We start from the raw sequence: 19,989 nt of genomic DNA on the forward strand, positions 1-19,989 counted from the left end.
TGTTAAAGAAATTCTTGAGAGGAGCCGGAGAGAATTCACTGTACGGATGATGCGGAGACTTTTATCACAGACGAAGTTAAGATATAGATGTTAGATCATTCGGAGAGCAGTACTACACATAGGACTTCCTATTGCTGATTTTCAGGGAAATGCGTTCATGCAGAGACCCAAAGCTCATGAAACAGGTGGAATTTAGATAAAGGTGTGTGGGCTGCGTGCAGATGCTTTATCTCGGTTAGGAACATGAACAACTAGTTTTTTAAGAGCTGGAGGCCATCAGGCTGTCTGGTTCCTGTTGGTGCCATAAAAGAGAACTGCCTTTAGGTGGAAGAGCTGAAAGTGTCAACAAGAGGTCAGACCAAGCTGCATGGGATCGACATGGAAGAGTGATTGGTCAGTTCCTCTCTCCTCTGATTCAGTTGTCGCTCTGGCCCCATTAAATATCTTCTAGTTAGTTTCCAGGAGCCCTTCTCGTGGTGTCGAGCGGTGGTTCCCAACCTTTTTTCTCTTGGCCCCTCCCACTTTCAAAACCTTACAGTGAAGCAAACACTGGGGAACATGCAAACATTCAAAACAAGAAATGGACAGTTGCCTTATATTATTTTAAGTGTCTTCTAAAAGTTTACACATTTACATTTCCTGCAGACAAACCCTCAAACGCTGCTTGTGACCTGAGGTACTCGGAGGCTCTGGTGTAAAGAACTGCACTTGGACAACTTTGATCTTCTCTGTGTATTTAAAGGAGGAGCTGAACTGTCGTGTTTTGTTTCTCAACAAACAAGTGGGACGAATGACTGATGGATTAATAGTGTACATAAACAGCATTCACAGATTGATTACTAAAATTGACATAGCTTAAAAGCAAATTTACAGAAGTATGTTTTGAGAACTTTTTACTTCACCTGTGTCAGAGACTGATATTGTTTTTTACAGTCATACAGTAATTATAAACAACTTTCTGTTTTTGTTGCATAAAAGTCCATTTTTTGTAACTCAACACACACATTTTGAGGTTTCTGTGGCCCAAACAAGTCTCACAAAGATTATTTGTGGAACTGCATATCTCGATCATTCTTCAAATGCACCATTTTAATTTGCTCATTCTGATAATGATTACAAGTATTTCTTGTTTAAATGAACAGACTCACTTTTTTTTAATTCCACCATTTGCAAGATCTGAATGAGTATGTTGGTGGAAGTAAGGGTAACAATTATTAAGTATATATTATTATATATATTATATATAAAACACAAACGGTATGAAACATGTCCACAAAACATAAACATGGCGCTAAACTGTGGAAATTAATAAATAAAATATGATCAGTTCAGTTTAGTAAAAAAAACAATTACAGTTCGGGTGCTTTTCTGCTATCACGTGACCACGTCTCTTATGTCACGCATGCGCAGTCCTCGGCACTCCATAAGGGCTGCATTCGGCGTTCAGTAGCTAATTGTTGGCTAAACACCAAATATGTGTCCTTTTTTTATCAATTCTGATCGATGTGAAGAGAAGAAAGTATTTTTCCGAACTCCTAAAATGAGATTTGAATCGATTCTTTGACTGTAAAGTGGCACGGTGTCGACGTTCACGGTGTCTCGTATTTTCCGCGAGAACTCCATTTCCCATCAGCCTTTGCTGCTGGAGTCAGATGGGAGTGGAGAGGCTCAAACTAACCTCTTTAACTGGGCCACTACTGCTGCTACAGCAGAAAAAACCTCCTCATACCGCCGCGGCAGCCTCGACGGAGAAAGTCCTGTGTCATGGAAGGAGCCGCCAGTCGCCGGTAGCCGAGTGGAGTCAACGAGCTCAGCCAGTCCGCCAACATGCGGGTGAGTTGCGAGCTCGCGCTGGCTTCTGTTGTCCTGCAGCCTCGCTCTTGTTTGTTTGTTTGTTTCGTGCAGAACTTCTAGGACTCAGTTTGTGACCTGCGGTTTTCCTGACGCTTCCAGCTCATGTGCATGCAGCCGGTGTGCTGAAAGCCTTCAGACTGATCATTAAACATGTTGCTTTTGTAACATTTGCTGCCTGGAACTTATGAAACCACATTTATTACAATAATCCACACATGAAACGACACTTTCACATGTATTTATAATAATACTTTCTCTTGTATGTTTCCTCTCATTACAATGCGTGTCTTGTCAAGGTATTCGTGCATTTTTTTTAATGATCTTATAATTCGTTTGAGCCTTTGTTTATAGTCTAAACCTGAGGCTATTTGACGGCATGTTGTCTCCATTTCTCTTCTCCCAGTGAAATCTCCCATGCTTGCTTTGTGAGCCCCTGTTGTAAATATCAGGAACAATATCTCTAAAATATGTTCGGCTGTACGCTTTAGATTGGGAATGAAATTACAGGAGTGTTGGAAATGTTGTTGGATTTAGTGTTTCACTGTGATTTTCTTCAGTTTCAGCCTGGTCCTGATAACAATACACTCCTACAAAAGAATTTCAGTCGTTTCATGTTAGTGGTTGCTGACCCCTGGTTCAAAAACTGGTTCACTGTTAAGCTAAGGTTAGATCTCACAAGACATTCTTTCACTATCATTGGTTGTTTTTGTTTCTTTATGCGTGTCCTGATTGATAGGTGCACCTAATTCTTTAGGTGTTTCACAACAGGAAGTATTGGGTAGTTTCCCCATGTGTTTCTGAAGAGGATTTCAACTTGTGTAGTAAGTATTGATGATCAACCAAATGTCAGCTGTCTCTGGGGAGCCTTCATCTTAGCCTCTACACCAGGGGTGTCAAACTCGGGGCCCTGCAAGTTTTCCATGTCTCCCTTCTTTAACACGCCTGATTCTCATGATGGTTCATCGCCGAGTTCATCAGAATGCCTGATTACGAGCTGCTCACTGCCATCAGCCATGTTGAAGCAGGGAGACATGCAAAGGGTGCAGGACCGGGGTTCGACACATGTGCTCTCCATTGTCAGCAAATGGCCGGTCCTACGAGGAGGAATTCTGGCAAGTTGTCTTTGTTGCAGACAATGTCGAAGTCCAGCGCTGTCTTCATGTCACCTCTGGGGTCTCGCTCTTCCAGCTCTGGGATGCACTTCCTGTGCTGCGACGCTTCTGACCGCCACATTATACATTTAGTAGATCCACAAGCTGGTCTTAAAATCACTCAGCCACATTCACAAGCAACAAATCCTTCTGTCCCTGATGTGCCAAGTGATTCCCCCATAGTCACAAATAACGCACCTTGTACTGCACTGGCTCCCCGGGCAAAGAAAACTGAGCAAATATTTGTATCGGTTGTACAATATGAAGTTCTTTGACTCTGGGGTTCTGATAATCTTTCTCCTGTGGTATCTCTTGCTTATTCATAGGTCATATTTTTAGGAGTACTTGCATGTAGGTACTGAGTACCTATTTAATAACACAGACCGATATAAATCTTACTATTACTTCAAAAGTATTTTATTTATGTTTTGCCATAAGTTTGTTTCTCATGCTTCGTGAAGTAAACCAGGATTGTTCAACCCGTGGCTCTTCAGCTCCTGTAGCGGCTCCCTGGAGCGTTCAGAATATTTAACGTGAATAAACATTTCGTTTACGTTCAGAGTCCACTCTGATTGTCAAAAATGGTCTAATGTCCAGACGAACGACGGCTAAAATAGCTGGAATTGCTAAAAACCTTGAAAATAGTTAAAATTACTCACAAACTGGAAAAATGGTAGTATAGCGTTTTTTGAGAGGAAAATTAAAAGCGGAAAAGTGCCGTTCAGGTAACATTGCTCTAACCAGGAAACGCAGGGCGGCTAGAAACGGCAAAAATAACCAAGATGCATAAAATTACTGAAGCAGGAAAATCCATGAAAAAACAATCTCTACAAATATCACTCCATAAACTAAAATTATAATAAAACGTATGTCCATTGTACCGGTGACACTTCATGAATGCAAAATGTTTTTGTCTTCACAGCAATGTTTTAATTAAATCTGGATAATTCACATGTTTTGTGGCTCCAGACAAATTTCACAAGTTTCACGTTTTCTCTACCGTGACTCGGTACTGTCACCTGAAATCACTGACTGTGTATTTTGATTGTAAGTTTTGATGAAAAGCTGATTATAATAATGTCTTTTTAAATGTCAGTTGTACCTTGTTGATATAACTGCAGGGTTTGGTTTATTAGTCAGGACGTTCAGTCCCGTCACCACAGATATGAACCGTCATCAACGTCACCCAGTTACTCTCATGTGCCAGCGGGATGGATGACACCGCCTGAGGTGAGGTTGAGCTTTTCACCAGAGAAAACATCTGAAAACTCTTCACTTCGTTTGTGTGGGGAATTTCTTTTTGACCTCAAAGACCCGCAGAGTTTCCAGGTTTGTGTGAAGTTTGCAGCCTCGCCTGACAAACCAAGCGCTTTCTGGAGCAGCTGCGGATAAGCTCATGATGAGAAAACTACGTGGCTCTAGGCTGCTCTATTGACTCACGCCGCCTATATTTGTGTTCCTTCTTGATGTGTTCAAGGTCTCTCGGGCTTTATCACAGTCTGTTTTTAGCCGAGTTTCTACTTCTTGAGCAATTGTGGCCTTGTTGGTCTCCAAAAAGGATTTGCTTGAAAAGGTTTGTCACACAGCTGCACCTGTTCTGTGCCGTGTGTGGTCATCGCTTCTATGAATAGGTGTTCCGTCATCATGGAAATTGCTTTAATAACAATGTTGTCATGCCAGGTAGAAAGAGCAGACAATAAGCGGGATGATCGCACCTGAAGGAGCTTCAACTTTCTCATCATTCTTGACTATTTCCAACATTTCAACCTTTTTGTTTCACGTCACAGAAAGCAAATCGCTCACAAGTGTCATTGGCAGAGCAACTCATGAGCGATGATGTTTAGTCTGTTTGCTGTCTGTTGCCCTGCTGGTTGCAGCGTCTCTGTATTCCCTGATCGCCAATTAACCGGGTGAACGCCGAGTCATCAGAGCTGCAGTGCTCTCGGCTCGGCCGGTCACCTTCGGGCTGCCTGGAGACTCTGGGGCAAAGCAGGGAAGAGCTGGACACACACACACACACACACACACACACAGAAACAGTGCATTCCTCTGTCATTCACACACTGCTGCAGCAGCAGCAGCAGAACAGAGCAAGCTTCTGTGGTACAATGTGTTCTGTAAATGAAGGGCAGGGTCAGCTGGACACACAGTGTGGGTGCGTGACGGGTGAGATTGAGACGTCGAACCTCGGTAGGAAGTGTTGTCACAGCTCAATGTCAAAGTGCAGCGAGAAAAAGACGAATTGACTTTAAAGGTTTTAATGAACTCGTTCTTCTTCTTTGTTTTTACCCCCCAGATGACATTCGACTTGTCGAGCAGCGTCACGCTGCTGTTTGATTTCTGGGACGTGCAGGGGCCTGCAGGTATGGCCCAGTTCACAACATGGGAGGTCTCAGTAGAACCTGTTCCTCTGGTTAGAACATCAGATCATGTTTTGTCTGTGCAGTTCTCCCATTCTCTAACTTTTTGAGATGCGTCCGTGAAGTAACAGAGGAAACCATTTGTTACCCTGTGAAACTTATTATTTTGAAATACATTCCATGGTGTTTAATAGCCGACAGTCACCGTAACAACAATCCAACTTGACGGTCTATTTCTGTCAATCCGTGTCCTGCAGGCATGGTGCTGTCGGTCTTTGTGGTTTTGCTCCTGACCGTCTTTTACGAGGTGCTGAAGGTGTGGCGGGTGTGGCTGTCGAGCAGCTCCAAGCTGGCCCGGTCTCAGACGCTGTACGCCGTCCCGCCGTCCTGCCGCAGCGACGGCGGCTCCGTGCTGGAGAGCAGCCCCTCCGAGTCCTCCCTCACCCCCATGGAGCCCCCGCTGCCCCCTACCAGCTACCGAACCAGGTACCTATGAAGTCACAGTAACGCCATCGTTAGTCTCTCGGGATGTAATTATCTTTCATTTTAGAAGGTTAACCAGTGTGGCGACTCCGACAGGCAGAGTTCAGAGTGAAAAACTGTTGTTTCAGGTTTTTCAATAATCCATTGTTAAACCGGTTTGCGTCAGAGTGTACGTGATGAAAACGTCTCTTTCCACAAAACCAAGCGATTACTTCTGGAAATGATTCCAATCTCCACATAAAGACAATTGAAATGAAACTTTCAGGTGCAAAATACAGTGAAGTGTCAAAAAACAAACAAACAACTGCTTCTATAGTTATTGCATTATGGTTGTTTTTACAAACTCATCCTGACAGCAGGGCTTTGAGAAAGAGATTACAAGCTTTCATACTAATATCTCAGCTCAGGTCTCGGTGTTGTGTCCACGACTCCGATGTCAAAAAAAAAAAAATCTATTTTCTTAGACATTTCTACCACTTTCTTGGTGGTTTGTTGGATCAGATTGGAGACTCTTGCAGCTGGTTTTAGAAAACCGGCCTCATGTCTGACAACCCCCCCCCCCCCCCCCCCCCCCCCCCCCCCCCCCGCATACACTTAAACTTTAAATCAAGATGTTGCCACTCTGATGTGTCATTGCTCCTTCACATGACAGGAAGTGCTGCTTCGAATATCAGCAGGACAGTAATTTGTTGAAACACAGAAGAGTTTACAAGCCAACCTATAAAGAGTAACTGTGTCACACGACTGAGAGTCATAAAACAATTATGATTCATGTCTTTAATGGCTTTGGCTCCACTAAAAACCAAACAACGCAACTTTAGTTGATGTATTTTCTCATTACTGCAGCTACGGCCTCTTTAAAGCGTGATCTTTTCATTTTTGCACAGTTCGCCTCTGAAAAAATGTCACGATTCAGTTTGCTGATATCAGTTTCATAAACATTGAAACCTGTATTTGGTCAAAGTGTCTCCACGTTGTAAGAAGTATCAGCACAAAGTTGTCCAGTATTGTGCAACACAAAGTATCAGGAAGTTTTTCTGAGAACAAATAGTGATTTCCAATCAGGGGGCAGGAAGTTCCCTATTTTTATTTTTATTTTTTTCAGAGATATGAGGAGAATAAACAGCATTACAAGGCTTTACTGGTATTTTAACTCTTGACTGTGGCGTTATAGTCACTGAAAGTCTGCAACCTGCGGCTCTGGATCCTAATGCGACTCCACAGCCGCCCTGCAGCGCCTCCCTGAAGCTTTCAGAAAATCATTTGGCTGACATTTTTATTTTATTTGTATACCACACTGATTTTCATAAATGTTCTAATCCCCAAAGTAAAAACAGCTAAATAGATTAAAAACAGTCAGATTAACTGGAGTTACCAAAAGAAAGATGACAAAATAGTTAAAAACTACTCGGATAATAATATATATCTTTAAAAAAATACAGTAAAAATGGTTGAACTAAAATGATTACAGTTGCAAGTACAGAGTTCTTTTAACCCTCTGGACACCATGTACGCTCCACACTTTACAAAAACTGCTACGCAAGCGCATTTTTTCTTCATTTATATTAAATAGAATAAATTATTTTTTTTGTCTCCAGACAAATTTTATTGCGTGTAAAATTGCGAGAACGGCTCTTTTGGTAATAAAGGTTGCAGAAGCCAGCTCTGGCACCACGCAGAATATAATCCAGGATTTCTACTACTCCAGCACGTGTGCTGTGACAAAGGAAGATCTGGTCTCTCCAAGCTGAGCCCAAGAACAGTGAGAGATTTGACTTTTGGTTGATCGGCAATGTGAAGCGTCCTGATGTGTTATTTACTGCCGCTTGAGAAGTATTGATACCGTTTGTCGCGCTGCAACCACAAGTGTAAATGTGTGTTTTATTTGGATTTTATGTGACTGACCAACACGGGAAGTGGAAGGGCAATGAAACATGGTTTGTTTTTACAAATGGAGAACTGGAAGGTCCAGTGTGCGGAAGTCTAAACAAACTCCAGCGCAACCAAAAGCCTTCAGAAGTCATTTAATCAGCGGTGTGCGATGTAATCTCAGTGCGAGTCCAGCTGTTCTGTGAAGGCCTCAGACGTCCTTCATGATAAATGTTCTGTGACGATGGAGGAACACAGCAGGCTGGTCGGGGAGAAAGGAAGGAAGAAGTTCAAAGAGGTTTGTCATTTAAAAAAAACAACAAAAAAAACATCAGAGCACACTGTCCATTCAATCATCCCAAAATACAAAGAGTATGGCGCACCTCAAACCTGCCAGGACATGGCGGTTCAACACAATTGAAGTTCAGGCAGGAGAGCATTGATCAGAGAAGCAGCCCAAGGCCAATGTAAATATAAAGCTCCATTCAAACACAGTGCTTTACAAAGAAATTAAAGAAAGGCATTAAAACTAATGATGAAGAAAAGTAGAATAAATAAGCTAAGAGATTTATTAAGATAAGTTTAATAAAGTAAGTCAAATCTTTTTTTCTTTTTTTTTTTTATTAGAAAGCCTGTGCAAATAATGTTTTAAGTCCTGATTTCTAAGAAGTGAGTGTGTCAGCAGTCTTTATGTGTTCAGGAAGTTTGTTCCACAGGGGAGGAGGTAGGAAGTAAAAGCTGCTTCACCTTGTTTGTTTCTGACTCTAGGAACACTGAGTAAAAACCTCTTCCTGAGGACCTCAGCGGTCTGGAGGTTTTCTATTCTTAAAATAAATCTGAGATGTATTCAGGCCCGAGACCATTCAGAGCTTTATAGACCAGAAGTCAGACGTTGAAGTCAACCAGTGCAGGGATTGGAGCACGGGGGTAATGTGCTCCACCCTCTTTGTGTTGGACTCCGCTGCAGCCAGAGGCTCATGGGAACTTTGGAGGAGCTGCAGGGATCCTCAGTCTGTCCACAGGACAACCGTCAGTCTGACCACAGATCAGACAAGGAGAAAGACACTGAGACCAAAACTGAACTTTTTGGATGAAATGTGGTGGAAAAGCAGCACTGCCCCTCCCCACTGTGAAACATGGTGGAGGCAGCATCATGCTGTAGGGAGGCTCTTCATCAGACTCGAAGAGAAGGACCTGTTGGTCTGCAAAAGACTGTGGACTGTAGCAGAGCTTCACCTTCCAGCGGGACGACCACCTGAAACACCCAGCAGAGCCACAAGTCCACGTCCAGACCTTCATCCAACTGAAAATCTCTGGCAGGACTTCAAAGTTTCTGTTCAGACTTCAACTGGGGCGAGTTTACTAAGAAGAATGAGCAAAACCGTTGGTATCTGTGTGCAAAGCTGGTTGGGTTAGTCTGAAAGACTTGCTGCTAAAGGAGGAGCTACAATCAGTGACTCAGGGGAGGAAGACTTAACTGCATGTTAAATTATGTATCATCAACATTAATCATGTTAAATTCCATATAGGTTTGTGGTTGTAATGTGGAAAAGTTCAACGGGTTTCGATAGTGTCTCTGTTGTGTGGTTGTGACTCCTGACCCAGACTGACGCCTCCTCTGCTCTGCTCCTCAGCTGGCTGCTGCACGTCGTCCAGACGGCGGTGCATGTGCTGCAGGTGACCCTGGGCTACATGCTGATGCTGTGCGTCATGTCCTACAACACCTGGATCTTCATGGGAGTCGTCGCCGGCTCCGTGCTGGGATACTTCATCGCCTTCCCGCTCCTGGGCCAGATGTGAGCGTTCGGACCCGGCGGAGGACGACGTCTTTCTTCTCTCATGAACTGGATACCTGCCAGGTCCTCCTGGGAGTTTTCTTACTGTACCACTGTGTCTCCACTACTGAGATCCTTTTATCGGCAAAGGTTCCATTCAGTTTCTGGACTTTTAAATGTGCTTGAATTGAATAACAGGACCATTTATAGATTTACTAACGAGGTCCGTTTCTGTTATTCTTACTAGATTAAGTAATGTATGAACATATTATTTCTTTACTCGACGGAGTACTGACGTGTTTAAAACCAACAACCCTGATCGTTTTCTACCCAAGTTGGAGGAACCTGTAGTTACTACCTGGTTACTGAGTGTTGAAGCTTTCCCACTGCCTCATGAATGGAACTAAGATCCAGACTAGAACTTGAACATATTAGATGGAAAGGTGACTTTTGTTTGCAGCATTTTCTAGTGAATCTCTGGTTTCACGAGTCACCAGAGGACTCTCCGGCCGCCAGTTTGAGGAAGGGACTCGTGATTTGTCGATGTTGAAACTCCTCTGATGAGCTTCCTCATTCCACAAGTCGTTTCCACGCAGCTGACCGAGGACGCGGCAGCAGGTCACATGGTGCGGCGGCAATCATTGACCAGGGAGAAAGAGCAGTGCCTTTCACTTCATGTTTCACGCCTCGGTTCTTGACTTACTGTGGGTTTAACAAAATGAGGGCGAATGGCTGATGAGAGTTTTATTCAACATTTCACCATACATACTGGAGGAAGAGTAAACTGTATAGAAATGCACAAACAACTTCACAGGATTTATAATAAATAAAGAGGAGTTGGAAGTCTGTACACGGACAGACGTGTCTGATAAATCAGCCGGTGTAAAGAAAATCAACTTTAGCATTAAATGTTTGGAGTGTGTGGCGCTGACAACTAAGGTGGCAACACCTTATTTATTTTACAGGACAATTAGGTGTTCTAATAAAGACTCAAACTGATGTTTAATTTTCATTAAAGGGAACCTTTTGTGCTCATTGTTTGTTTTACTTATTGTTCTTTAATGATTCACAGTTAACTTTCTTCGTGTTTACATTCTCCAGGTCTTCTAACCTCCCTCTTGTATATAATTACCTATTTTAACCGTCTCTCCATAAAGATCCACTTCCTTTTAATTGCCCAATTTCTAGTGGACCTCTCTCGCTGTTTGTAATTTGACACCAGCCTCACAGTTTCTCCAGCTGAAGGAATCTGTGATGGGCTTGTGTCCAAATAGTCTGAAGTTTGTCCTCACAGCTGAGAAAAGCGTGGTTACACTTGATTAGTTACAGAAAAGACGAACTCTTTTAAACACCAGTGTCGCATACAGGCTCACTAAACTAAGAGTTTAAATATTTACAGCCCCTCCCACAACTTGGTCTCCTCTCACATTAACACGATGAATCAAGGAGGAGATGGACCAGAACATTGACACGCAGCTGTTTCAATGAGGGGAAAAAGCTCCACTCCTCTTATTCCAACCTCAGAAATGTGAGTATTCTTTTTTTTGTTGGTTTATTTCACCCTTGATGTCCGTAAACAATGTTTTGATTGTCGATACGAGACATTCATGGCTGCAGCTCCACGTTTAGGAAACACTGGATGAACGTTTATCTGAAAAATGTAAATGTTCGACTTATTCGATGATGTCACAAATCAGTTTTGGTGAAGAAACCTGTCAAGTTTGGAAACTTTATTTAAAAAGTGAAAATAAGCTTTTGAATTTGATTCAACGTCTTAAACTGTTAAAACTAGTAATGTCGCTGTAAACCTACTTTAAGCAGGTAAAGGTCAAAATCCTCATCACTGTATCGGTCATCTCTAAACGTGCAGGTAAAGTCACAGGATGCAATAAAGTTTAGTTATTGTGTATAGAAAATAAAAGAACTGCCACAAGCGATCTGGATGGAGTTGAAACGTGAAGGCCATTTGTCAATACAAGAAATGCTCAAACAGAAAATAAACACAACAGGTTTGTACAGTTTTACAAAAAAAGTAGAAAGCAACATTTAAATGTGAAGAAGTTCAAATAAAAAGCAAGGCATTTTAACGTTTGATTGTAGCGCCCCCTGCTGGCCAGATCATCCAAGGAGGCTTCAATCATTTCCACAAACGGGTTTATCTCTTTTTTGACTTGATAATTGTCCTGCAGGTTGAGAGTAAATGAGTCCTAAAACAAAACAAAGGGGGAAAAAAATCTCATTTTTCGAAGGAGTTTTTGGTTTGATGCTTCGTACGTGGTTTTGTAGTTAAGTACCGAATATGTGATGAAAGCCCAATGTGTATTTTATAATAACTATAAGGAGTTTATGAAGCCTTGTGGCAATGACACAGATTCTGTTTTTTTTACGATTTTACCTCAACCTAACAACATTCAGATGCATCAAGTTTCTTGTAAACATGCTTAAGTGTAAAACAGAAGTTTAGGCTCCACTGCCTTTGAAATCTAAACAAAATAGTGGTGAGTTGTGGGAATATTTTGTAGAATGATATGCATAAATAAGTTAAAATATATTTCATCACTTTCTTCCGAAAAGAAAAGTCACTTGTGTTTTAGGTTAGCCAGTAGAAATGTGTTACTACAGAAGCAAAATAAAGAATTTCTGCTAATGCAAACAACCTCCTGAGCCTTTTATTGGGCAAATGATCATAATTATCTGAATTCATTCCTGTGGACTTAAAACAGATAAGTTGGTGAAGTGGTGCAGGACATTGAGTACGGTGCCGCTTGTGCAGGATTTGTAGAATTTGTAATGATTGTGAAAGTGGACAATATTTCTGCTTCTATTTTACAACTGACAGAAGATTTGCACATGAAACTAGTCCCAGGACAGCTAAAAAGTCACACTCAGGCTACTTATGTGCAAATGACATATTATAATGCAGGACTCCAACACAAAATGTGGGGAAGGGTTGATGTAGAAGATTTTATAGATCTTCAAAAAGACGTTGACACATTTTTTTAAATATTACACACTAAATGTCAGATTATTATTATTATTATTTATTTTTTTTTTAAATCGAATATGTTTTTTCTGACCTGACAAAACCCAAAAGCATTGGTGGTCCGTGGGCTAAATGCAGCCAATAAAGCAACAGCGACAGAATAAGATATTTGGAGATTTCACTGTATTTTGCACTAGAAACTTTCATTCAAATTGGCTTTATGTTGAGATTGCAGTCATTTTCCATAGCAATTGTTTGGTTTTGTGAAAATAGACGTTTTCATCATGTGTAGTCCGCATCACAACAAAGAAAAACTCTAAAGTTTAAATTTAAAGGTCATTATGGCAATATTTTTACTTGTCCACTCAAGATGAAATTGGGTCGTATGTGGCCCCGAAACTATGTGTTTGACACCTCCCATCTAAAGTAAAAACTGATCAGCGATAATATGGTTACATTTCCCAAATTTCAGTGTTTCACTGTTAAGAAATTATATGTAACGTGTTACTTTTAGACTTTCAAATATAACTTGAAATCACACGATCTAAATTCAACAGAACGTGAGTAAGAACAATTAGCGTCATCTTAAAGACGGTGTGTGTGTGTGTGTGTTGAGCTGCAGGGACTCACTGCTTTATAAGAAGTGCGTAGAGTCTCATAATGTGAGATTAGAATACTGACTCTCCTGTAGCATCTCCTCTGCTCTCAATCCAACAAGAGAGGAAGAGGCAGTAAATTAGTGGATACAAGAATGGATGAAGCTTGTAAATCAAACTCCTCCATGAGAGGATTGAGGACAGACTGGATGCTACAGTGGCTCTCAGCTGACATGTGAAGGACGGAAGTGGAAAAATCTCACATAGTTTTTTTTTTTTTTAATTCTCGCCTGATGAATAATAAATGTTATGTTGCTGGAGCCCAGCCTGAGGACGGCTCGTACATATGAATCAGTTTCTTGAAATAAGTTAGAAAGAGAGAACCAATCACCAAGCTCAAGTTTGGAAAAGAGAGGAGAAGGTGGCAGACTTGGTTTCAGAGTGCAATAACAACAAAGTAATGGGAAAAGATTCATGTTTAAACCCTTAAATACAATCCAGGTGTGTGAAGCACACACCCTGCTGCAGTCCTCGCCGCTTGGAGCCGGTCGTCCTACGCCACAGTCATTCGTACGTCCTCGGGGTGAATCGTTGCTTCCTGTTCGTTCAGGCCGTTGCTGACGGGATGACGTGCCCCTTCCTCCAGCCCCTCGTTGGTCGGCGACTGGAAGCCGCTGTCGTCACAGTCTGTAGCCAGCGGTGGTGATGACCCGGTGGCAGAGGACCCCGCTGTCAGCTCGCCGTCGTCCTCCTGCACCGCCATCTCTATCTCCTGGATGGCACTCTTGATGTCTGCCTCGTGCTGGCGCTCCTCATCCAGTGGCTGTTTCCTGTTTCCCACCAGCTGCTGCATCAGCGATGCCGCGGACGCACGGGATGTTGGGGCTCCTGGAGATGCCGGGGCTCCTGGAGATACTGGGGCTGCTGGAGACGCCGGGGCTGCTGGAGACGCCGAGGCTGCTGGAGACGCCGGGGCTCCTGGAGACACTGGGGCTGCTGGAGACGCCGGGGCTGCTGGAGACGCCGGGGCTGCTGGAGACGCCGGGGCTCCTGGAGACACCGGGGCTGCTGGAGACGCCGGGGCTGCTGGAGACGCCGGGACTTCTGGTGACACCGGGGCTGCTGGAGATTCTGGGGCTGCTGTAGAAGCCAGGGCTGCTGGAGACGCCGGGGCTCCTTGAGACGCTGGGGCTTCTGAGGATTCTGCGGATAGCGGGCATGCCAAGGCCTCTGGCGGTGCCGAGGCTGCTGGGCTTGCTGGGGATTCTGGGGACACCGGAGCTGCTAGGGAAACCGGGGACGCCGGAGCTGCTAGGGAAACCGGGGACACCGGAGCAGCTGGAGACGCCGGACTTGCTAGGGGCGCTGGGGACGCCGGAGGTGCTGGGGACGCCGGGGGTGCTGGGGACGCCGGGGATCCCGGAGCTTCTAGGGATTCTGGGGCTGCTGGAGATTCTGGGGATACCGGAGATGCTGGGGACCCCGTGGAGGTGTGGGATGCCCGGGACGCCTTGCTCCGCAGGGATTTTTTCGGGACGTCCTCCACGATGGTGGTGATGTGCGTGACTTCCTCCTGCACGCCGTCCTCCACGGTGATGGTGGTCAGCTCCGTCACGTTGGTCTCGTCGCTACCTTCCTCCTCTTTCATGGGAACCTTCATCTCCACCACCGGGTTGATCAGGCCCCTGATCTCATTCACACTATCGGGGGACTTGGGATCCGTCGGCGGCAGCTCGATGTCCTCCTCCTCTTCATCATCCTCATCCTCCTCTTCATCCCCCTTTCTGCCCTCAGCTGCCTCGCCGTCCTCCTCAGGGATGAGCTCCACGCCTGGCACCTCCATGCAGGACTCGTAGGGGAGAGGAACCCCCTCAAGCTGGATCATGGACACCACCTGCTTCCGTCTTTTTGCTTTTCCTTCGATCCCGTCGCCGGCTGAGCCATTCGCATCATCGCCCCCAAATTTGGTAGCCCAGTCTACGGAGGGCGAGTCCTCCAGCAGGTGCAGGTTGGGGTCGCTGTTGGTCAGGATGATACTGTCTCTGTAGAGGTTGTGTTTCCTCTGGACGGCTGCCTCCTTCACAGCTGGAGACAAAGAAGAAAACAAGAGGACACTTTATCTCTTTGAAGTCAGTTTTAGATCAACGGGCAACAGATCGTCAACTTCTCATCAGTGATCAGTATAGGGATGGGGTATGATTGCCACCTGTGCAATAAGTCCAGCAGTGAAATGTCCTCATTACAAAATTTTCTGCAATCAACTCTTCTCCATCTGGCAATCTGATGGACAGTCTGGGATTGGCAGTTGTATGGAGAATAGTACTTGTCTGACTGCAATTGTACCTAGTGTAAAGATTGGTGGAGGGGGCTTATGGTGTGGGCTTGTTTTGGGGGAGTTGGGCTCGGCCCTTTCGTTCCAGTGAAAGGAAGTCTGAAAGCTTCAACATACAAAGACATTTTGGATGATTTCAAACTCCCAACTTTGTGAGAACAGTTTGGAGATGGCCCATTCCTGTTCCAACATGACTGTGCACCATTGCACAGTGGATGATCCAATTTCAATTTGCCGGCACAGAGTCCTGACCATAACCTGAGAGAACACTTTTGCCATGAATTAGAATGGAGACTGTCAGCCAGGCCTTCTTGTCCCGCATCAGTGTCTGACTTCAAAAACACTCCCAGAAACACTCTCCTAAGACTGGTGGAAAGCCTCCCTGCTATAGCTGCAAAGGGTGAACTGACATCATATTAAATGCCATGCTTTAAAGGTCTCATATTATACAGTTTTTCAACAATTTCACATCAGTGTCAAAGGTCCAACAACATTGTGTTCAAAGTGTATTTCTCCAAATCTAGCCTTGGCCCTGAGTTTCAGCCAGTCTGAAAGTCCCAGTGAGCTCTAATGAGAACCGGCTGTTTCTGTGTCTGTACCGTTAAATGCTAATGAGCTGTATCTGTCCACACCTACTCCATGTTCTGTTTGCGAGGAGAAAAAATGGCAACTGCTCATAATTTTAGAGGGCAGAGCTCATCTACCTGTCAGAAAGTGAGTGTCCACTACCAGAGGGAGTGGTTATTTCCCCGCATGATGTCATGAAGGGAATATGTCTAAATCGCCTATTTGAGCACACATTCACTGAAAAGTGAAGCAAGCACGAGGACGGGATGACAGACTTTCTTCCTTTTGGGGCCTCATACACAGGCCATGGGGACACATATTACTGTCAGAAACCCATTAGAAAGTGAATTTTGCATCATATGGGACCTTTAATAATAGGATGTCACTCCTGTTCATATGCGTGTGAAGGCAGGCAAATACTTTGGGCAATATAGTGTAGATACACGTACATCAGAAACAACTGTATGAACTGCAAAAGATTTTCTATCAAAGCCAGTGTAAATTCAGAGCAGGGCTTGAGTGCTTACCTAAACATTTGTATTTCACAAGCCACATCGTGATCGCAACACTTGATAAGATTATCGCCTGTTATACCCCATATCATGCGGTCGATCAATGTGCTTTGGTCCGATCACATTTTATCTTATTCCAACTGTTCCAATAGGTTGGTGGATTTGCAGAAGTATGGATGCTGGTATTTACATCCTGGTCCCGAACAAGTCAACCATTTTAAAAAGTGAGTCTCTGTATGTTTCTTTAAGGTAAATGTTGACTCTGGATATCAGCAGATTAAACTCAAACATGAAACCAGATTTTAGTAGATCGGTAACTACATAGTCTATTGGAATAGAGGAACTGAGAAGTTCTGACTACAATAATTCAAGAATCATTGTGTTGCATTTCTCTCAGTTCACCAGCATGAGCTTTTGGTTTCTATTTGTCCAATGATAAAAATGTCAATGTTTACAGAACTGGAATGCAAACCTTCCTCATTTTGTTCACTTTTGGTCTGAACCAGGATATCAAAAGTGTGATTTTGTGGCGTACTTTCTCTCCATGATCATTTTGGGAACAATATTGGTAAAACGTGTGCAAAATTTTCTATGTTGCGGAATCAACAAAATGCATTTGAAGAAAATGGATATTTGATGAGTACCGTAATTTCCGGACTAAAAGCCGCTACTTTTTTCACACACTTTAAACCCTACGGCTTATACAATGACGCGGCTAATTTATGGTTTTTACGGGTTAACGCACTTAATGCCGTCAGATTCTACTTCCCCATGTAGATAAATGCTCTTTTGAGCCTCTGCTTCTCCAAAACTCGCCCTAAAAGTGATATTTCTGCTCTTCGTGACCTCGTCTTGTGCTACTTTCGGTGGTCCGAAACTCCAGCAGCTAACGGCTGTGAGTGATGCGTTCAGGTGCATCACGTAAAGCCACCCTTCTTACAGGAGGCAGATGGATCATTGCCAAACCTCTCCATGGCAGAACTGAGTGCCTGTCAATTTTTTCTGTGTCTCTTACCCATCATGATGTCTTTGGTGACGGACTGCAGGACGACCTCCTCGAACATGTTGTCCACCAGCAAGAAGCGAGAGAAGTCCTCAAAGATGAGCTCCTTGAAGCGAGGCAGCTCCTGTGGTGGTGTGTGTGTGTGTGGGGGGGAGTGGTTAAATTAAAACTCACATTCTGTAACAACAAGAGAAAGAGAACTTCTATATGTGTATTTATTGTGTTGTGGTTTTTTGGCGTCCTGATGCCCCTTCTGAGCCGCTGTCATTTCCAGAATTTCAAAAAGTGTGTTGTAATGTCATGACTGACATTTAGATTATTGTAGTTGTACTTTTCTGAATATTGAGACTGTTTAAGACTAAAACTTCCTCAGTGTATGGATTATAAAACAAGTCGGATCTGAAAACAGCAAAACAAAGATGCTTTTAACTATTACATGCTATATTTGTTTGTTTTTTTAAATAGAAAATAAACTAATTTTAACAGTTCTTTGATGGCTTTTTATTGTCTTTCCATCTTTTACTCTCCTCAGTGATGCTCCATCGCTTCGAAAGCCGCTCTCATTTTGCTTTTAGGTCATTTTCCTAATGCGTGTGGTTTGGCTGATAGTCACAGTGTTTGACAAGCGTTTTGTGTTTGTTGTTTGCCTCACAGTGGAGCAGGACGGCGAGAGCTGCTGCAGCATGTAGGGGATGATGATCTGCAGCAGAGCCTCTCTGAAGAACTTCTTCCGCACCGTGCTGCTGTCGTAATCAAATTTCTGACAGAAAAGAAGCATGAAGAAGAAACGTGAGTGACCTCTGACTGCAGCCCGAGTTCATCTTGAGTGGTTAAAAAAAGTGCCAAAATAACCTTTATATTTACACTTTTAAGTTTGTCGCAGAGTATACGTGACAAAAACAAACAACTACTACTGAAAATGAGTGAAATCTCAACATAAAGTCAATTTTATCAAAACCTTCCCGTGCAAAATACAGTGAAATGTCCAATATTGGGTGTTTTTACAAACTCACCCTGACAGAACAGCTTTGATAATGCAAGTTTGCTCACAATGATCACAGGGACTCAGGGTTTGTTTAAAAAAAAAAAAAAGTTTTACCATTGTTGTTTTGTTGGTCTGGCTGGATTAGAGCCTCTGGCCTTATGTTTGACCCCCTGCAATAGTATATTTCACTGAACTCATGTTTTGAGATTTTTGGGCCCAATTTTACTCAGATGAAGTGTTTGGTTTTCTTTTTAAACCGTGTGTGTGTGTGTGTGTGTGTGTGTGTGTGTGTGTGTGTGTGTGTGTGTGGTTTTCACCACTTCAGAAAAGGATCAGTTCTTCACCTTGTTGTTTATTGTTTTTATTTGATTTCTGACCTGTTTCCACCAGGTATGAAATAATGAAGTGAAATATGATTTGTACTTAATTTAAAGCGTGTATATTGCTAAAGGTGAAATTATGACGAGGACAAATATGAAGGATTCTGCACAGCCCTGTTTTTCAAACTTCCCTGGAAAGCAAGTGAGCTCATTTAGTTTATATTGCTGTAAAACGTTCTTGTTCTCTGCATCTACCCGTTAAAACTTGACTCTGTCATGCATGGGTTTGAAATGTTTGACTCTATTATATTTTTATTCGAGTGTCTCATAACACTTTGGTTTAGGTTTTAGTTCTTTACAAAGTCTTAATTATTGACTTTCTGAGGATTCAGTAGGAATATATAGACCACCAAAATCTAAATTAAATATCTGCACAAGCTGTCGACAACTTCAAAAATGAAAACAAGTAACATGTAACAATCTAAAACATTTAGAAAAATGCCTTATAAAACCCACTTACAAAAATTTGAGCAGTAGTGTTTTAGGGATTATGACCCTTCATCCAAGGATTCACACTTACACACACGTTCTTAACTAGATTATCCATCCATCCATCCATCCATTGCAGGGGGATGCAGCTGATTCCATCACTTGGCATTCTTATGAATATTAATATATCATTAATATACTATATATACAATAATGTAAAAAAAAACCTAAACTAAACCAGGATCTACTCCAGTTTGTCCAAAGCTGAGACTCACAGCCACAACCTGGGAATCGCTTTCCAAGAGCTTTCTGAAAATGTCTGATCTGACTAAAAATTATTCATTTCCTACGTTCACTTGGCTTCATTGTCCATTATCCACCCGCCATTGTGTGTGCTGTCCATAATTCACCTTGAGAACCCGGTCCTGGCATCCTTGGATGGTCTTGACCAAGTCCTCCTCTCCTTGGTTTTTTAAAGACTGCTGCAGCAGCTGCTCAAACGTGTACACTGCATTGTCCATTTGCTGCCAAAGGAAACAACAACCAAGTTCACACACATGTTCATGGAGGACAGTGTTTGTTCTCTTGTCGTCCAGCAGGTGGAAGCAGCGATCTCACTACAGACTACAGATGCACGCTCTCTTATTCCAGCCTCCAGTTTTCCAGCGTTCCAACACTGCTGTGACAAACCGATACGTTCCGATCACATC

At 43.2% G+C, this 19,989-nt stretch overlaps 2 protein-coding genes across 4 annotated transcripts in view; one reads left to right on the top strand and one right to left on the bottom strand.

The window, feature by feature from the left end:
• Window positions 1–1,400: 1,400 nt before the first annotated feature.
• On the top strand, window positions 1,401–11,434 carry slc31a2 (solute carrier family 31 member 2). Of its 3 annotated transcripts, none has more exons than XM_080477107.1 (4): window positions 1,401–1,833; window positions 5,302–5,368; window positions 5,623–5,851; window positions 9,352–11,434. In XM_080477107.1, the coding sequence occupies exons 1-4, from the start codon at window positions 1,828–1,830 to the stop codon at window positions 9,515–9,517; spliced, it is 468 nt and encodes a 155-aa protein (XP_080333233.1). In that variant the 5' UTR covers window positions 1,401–1,827; the 3' UTR covers window positions 9,518–11,434. The 3 variants fall into 3 exon arrangements, with proteins under 3 accessions (XP_080333233.1, XP_080333232.1, XP_080333234.1); XM_080477106.1 differs by lacking the exon at window positions 1,401–1,833 and adding an exon at window positions 4,171–4,235 and having other exon boundaries at window positions 9,352–10,527; XM_080477108.1 differs by lacking the exon at window positions 1,401–1,833 and adding an exon at window positions 4,848–5,195 and having other exon boundaries at window positions 9,352–10,529.
• A 1,112-nt stretch (window positions 11,435–12,546) lies between these two features.
• niban2a (niban apoptosis regulator 2a) overlaps window positions 12,547–19,989 on the bottom strand; it is a 39,863-nt gene continuing 32,420 nt past the window's right edge. The window contains exons 11-14 of the mRNA XM_080477105.1: window positions 19,690–19,803; window positions 18,138–18,245; window positions 17,498–17,609; window positions 12,547–15,156 (exon numbers count right to left, since the gene is read on the bottom strand). Of these exons, the coding sequence (XP_080333231.1) occupies window positions 13,625–15,156; window positions 17,498–17,609; window positions 18,138–18,245; window positions 19,690–19,803 (1,866 nt within the window). The 3' untranslated portion in view covers window positions 12,547–13,624. The remainder of the gene's footprint in view (window positions 15,157–17,497; window positions 17,610–18,137; window positions 18,246–19,689; window positions 19,804–19,989) is intronic.

Source organism: Lipophrys pholis, assembly GCF_963383615.2.
Source record: "Lipophrys pholis genome assembly, chromosome: 12".
Taxonomy (NCBI): Eukaryota; Metazoa; Chordata; class Actinopteri; order Blenniiformes; family Blenniidae; genus Lipophrys; species Lipophrys pholis.

Bases quoted from the DNA above. Each gene is read 5' to 3' on its own strand.
- slc31a2 (XM_080477106.1), top strand. The intron at 5,369-5,622 runs GTATGGCCCAGT...CGTGTCCTGCAG, and splicing joins GGACGTGCAGGGGCCTGCAG to GCATGGTGCTGTCGGTCTTT. The intron at 5,852-9,351 runs GTACCTATGAAG...TCTGCTCCTCAG, and splicing joins CCTACCAGCTACCGAACCAG to CTGGCTGCTGCACGTCGTCC.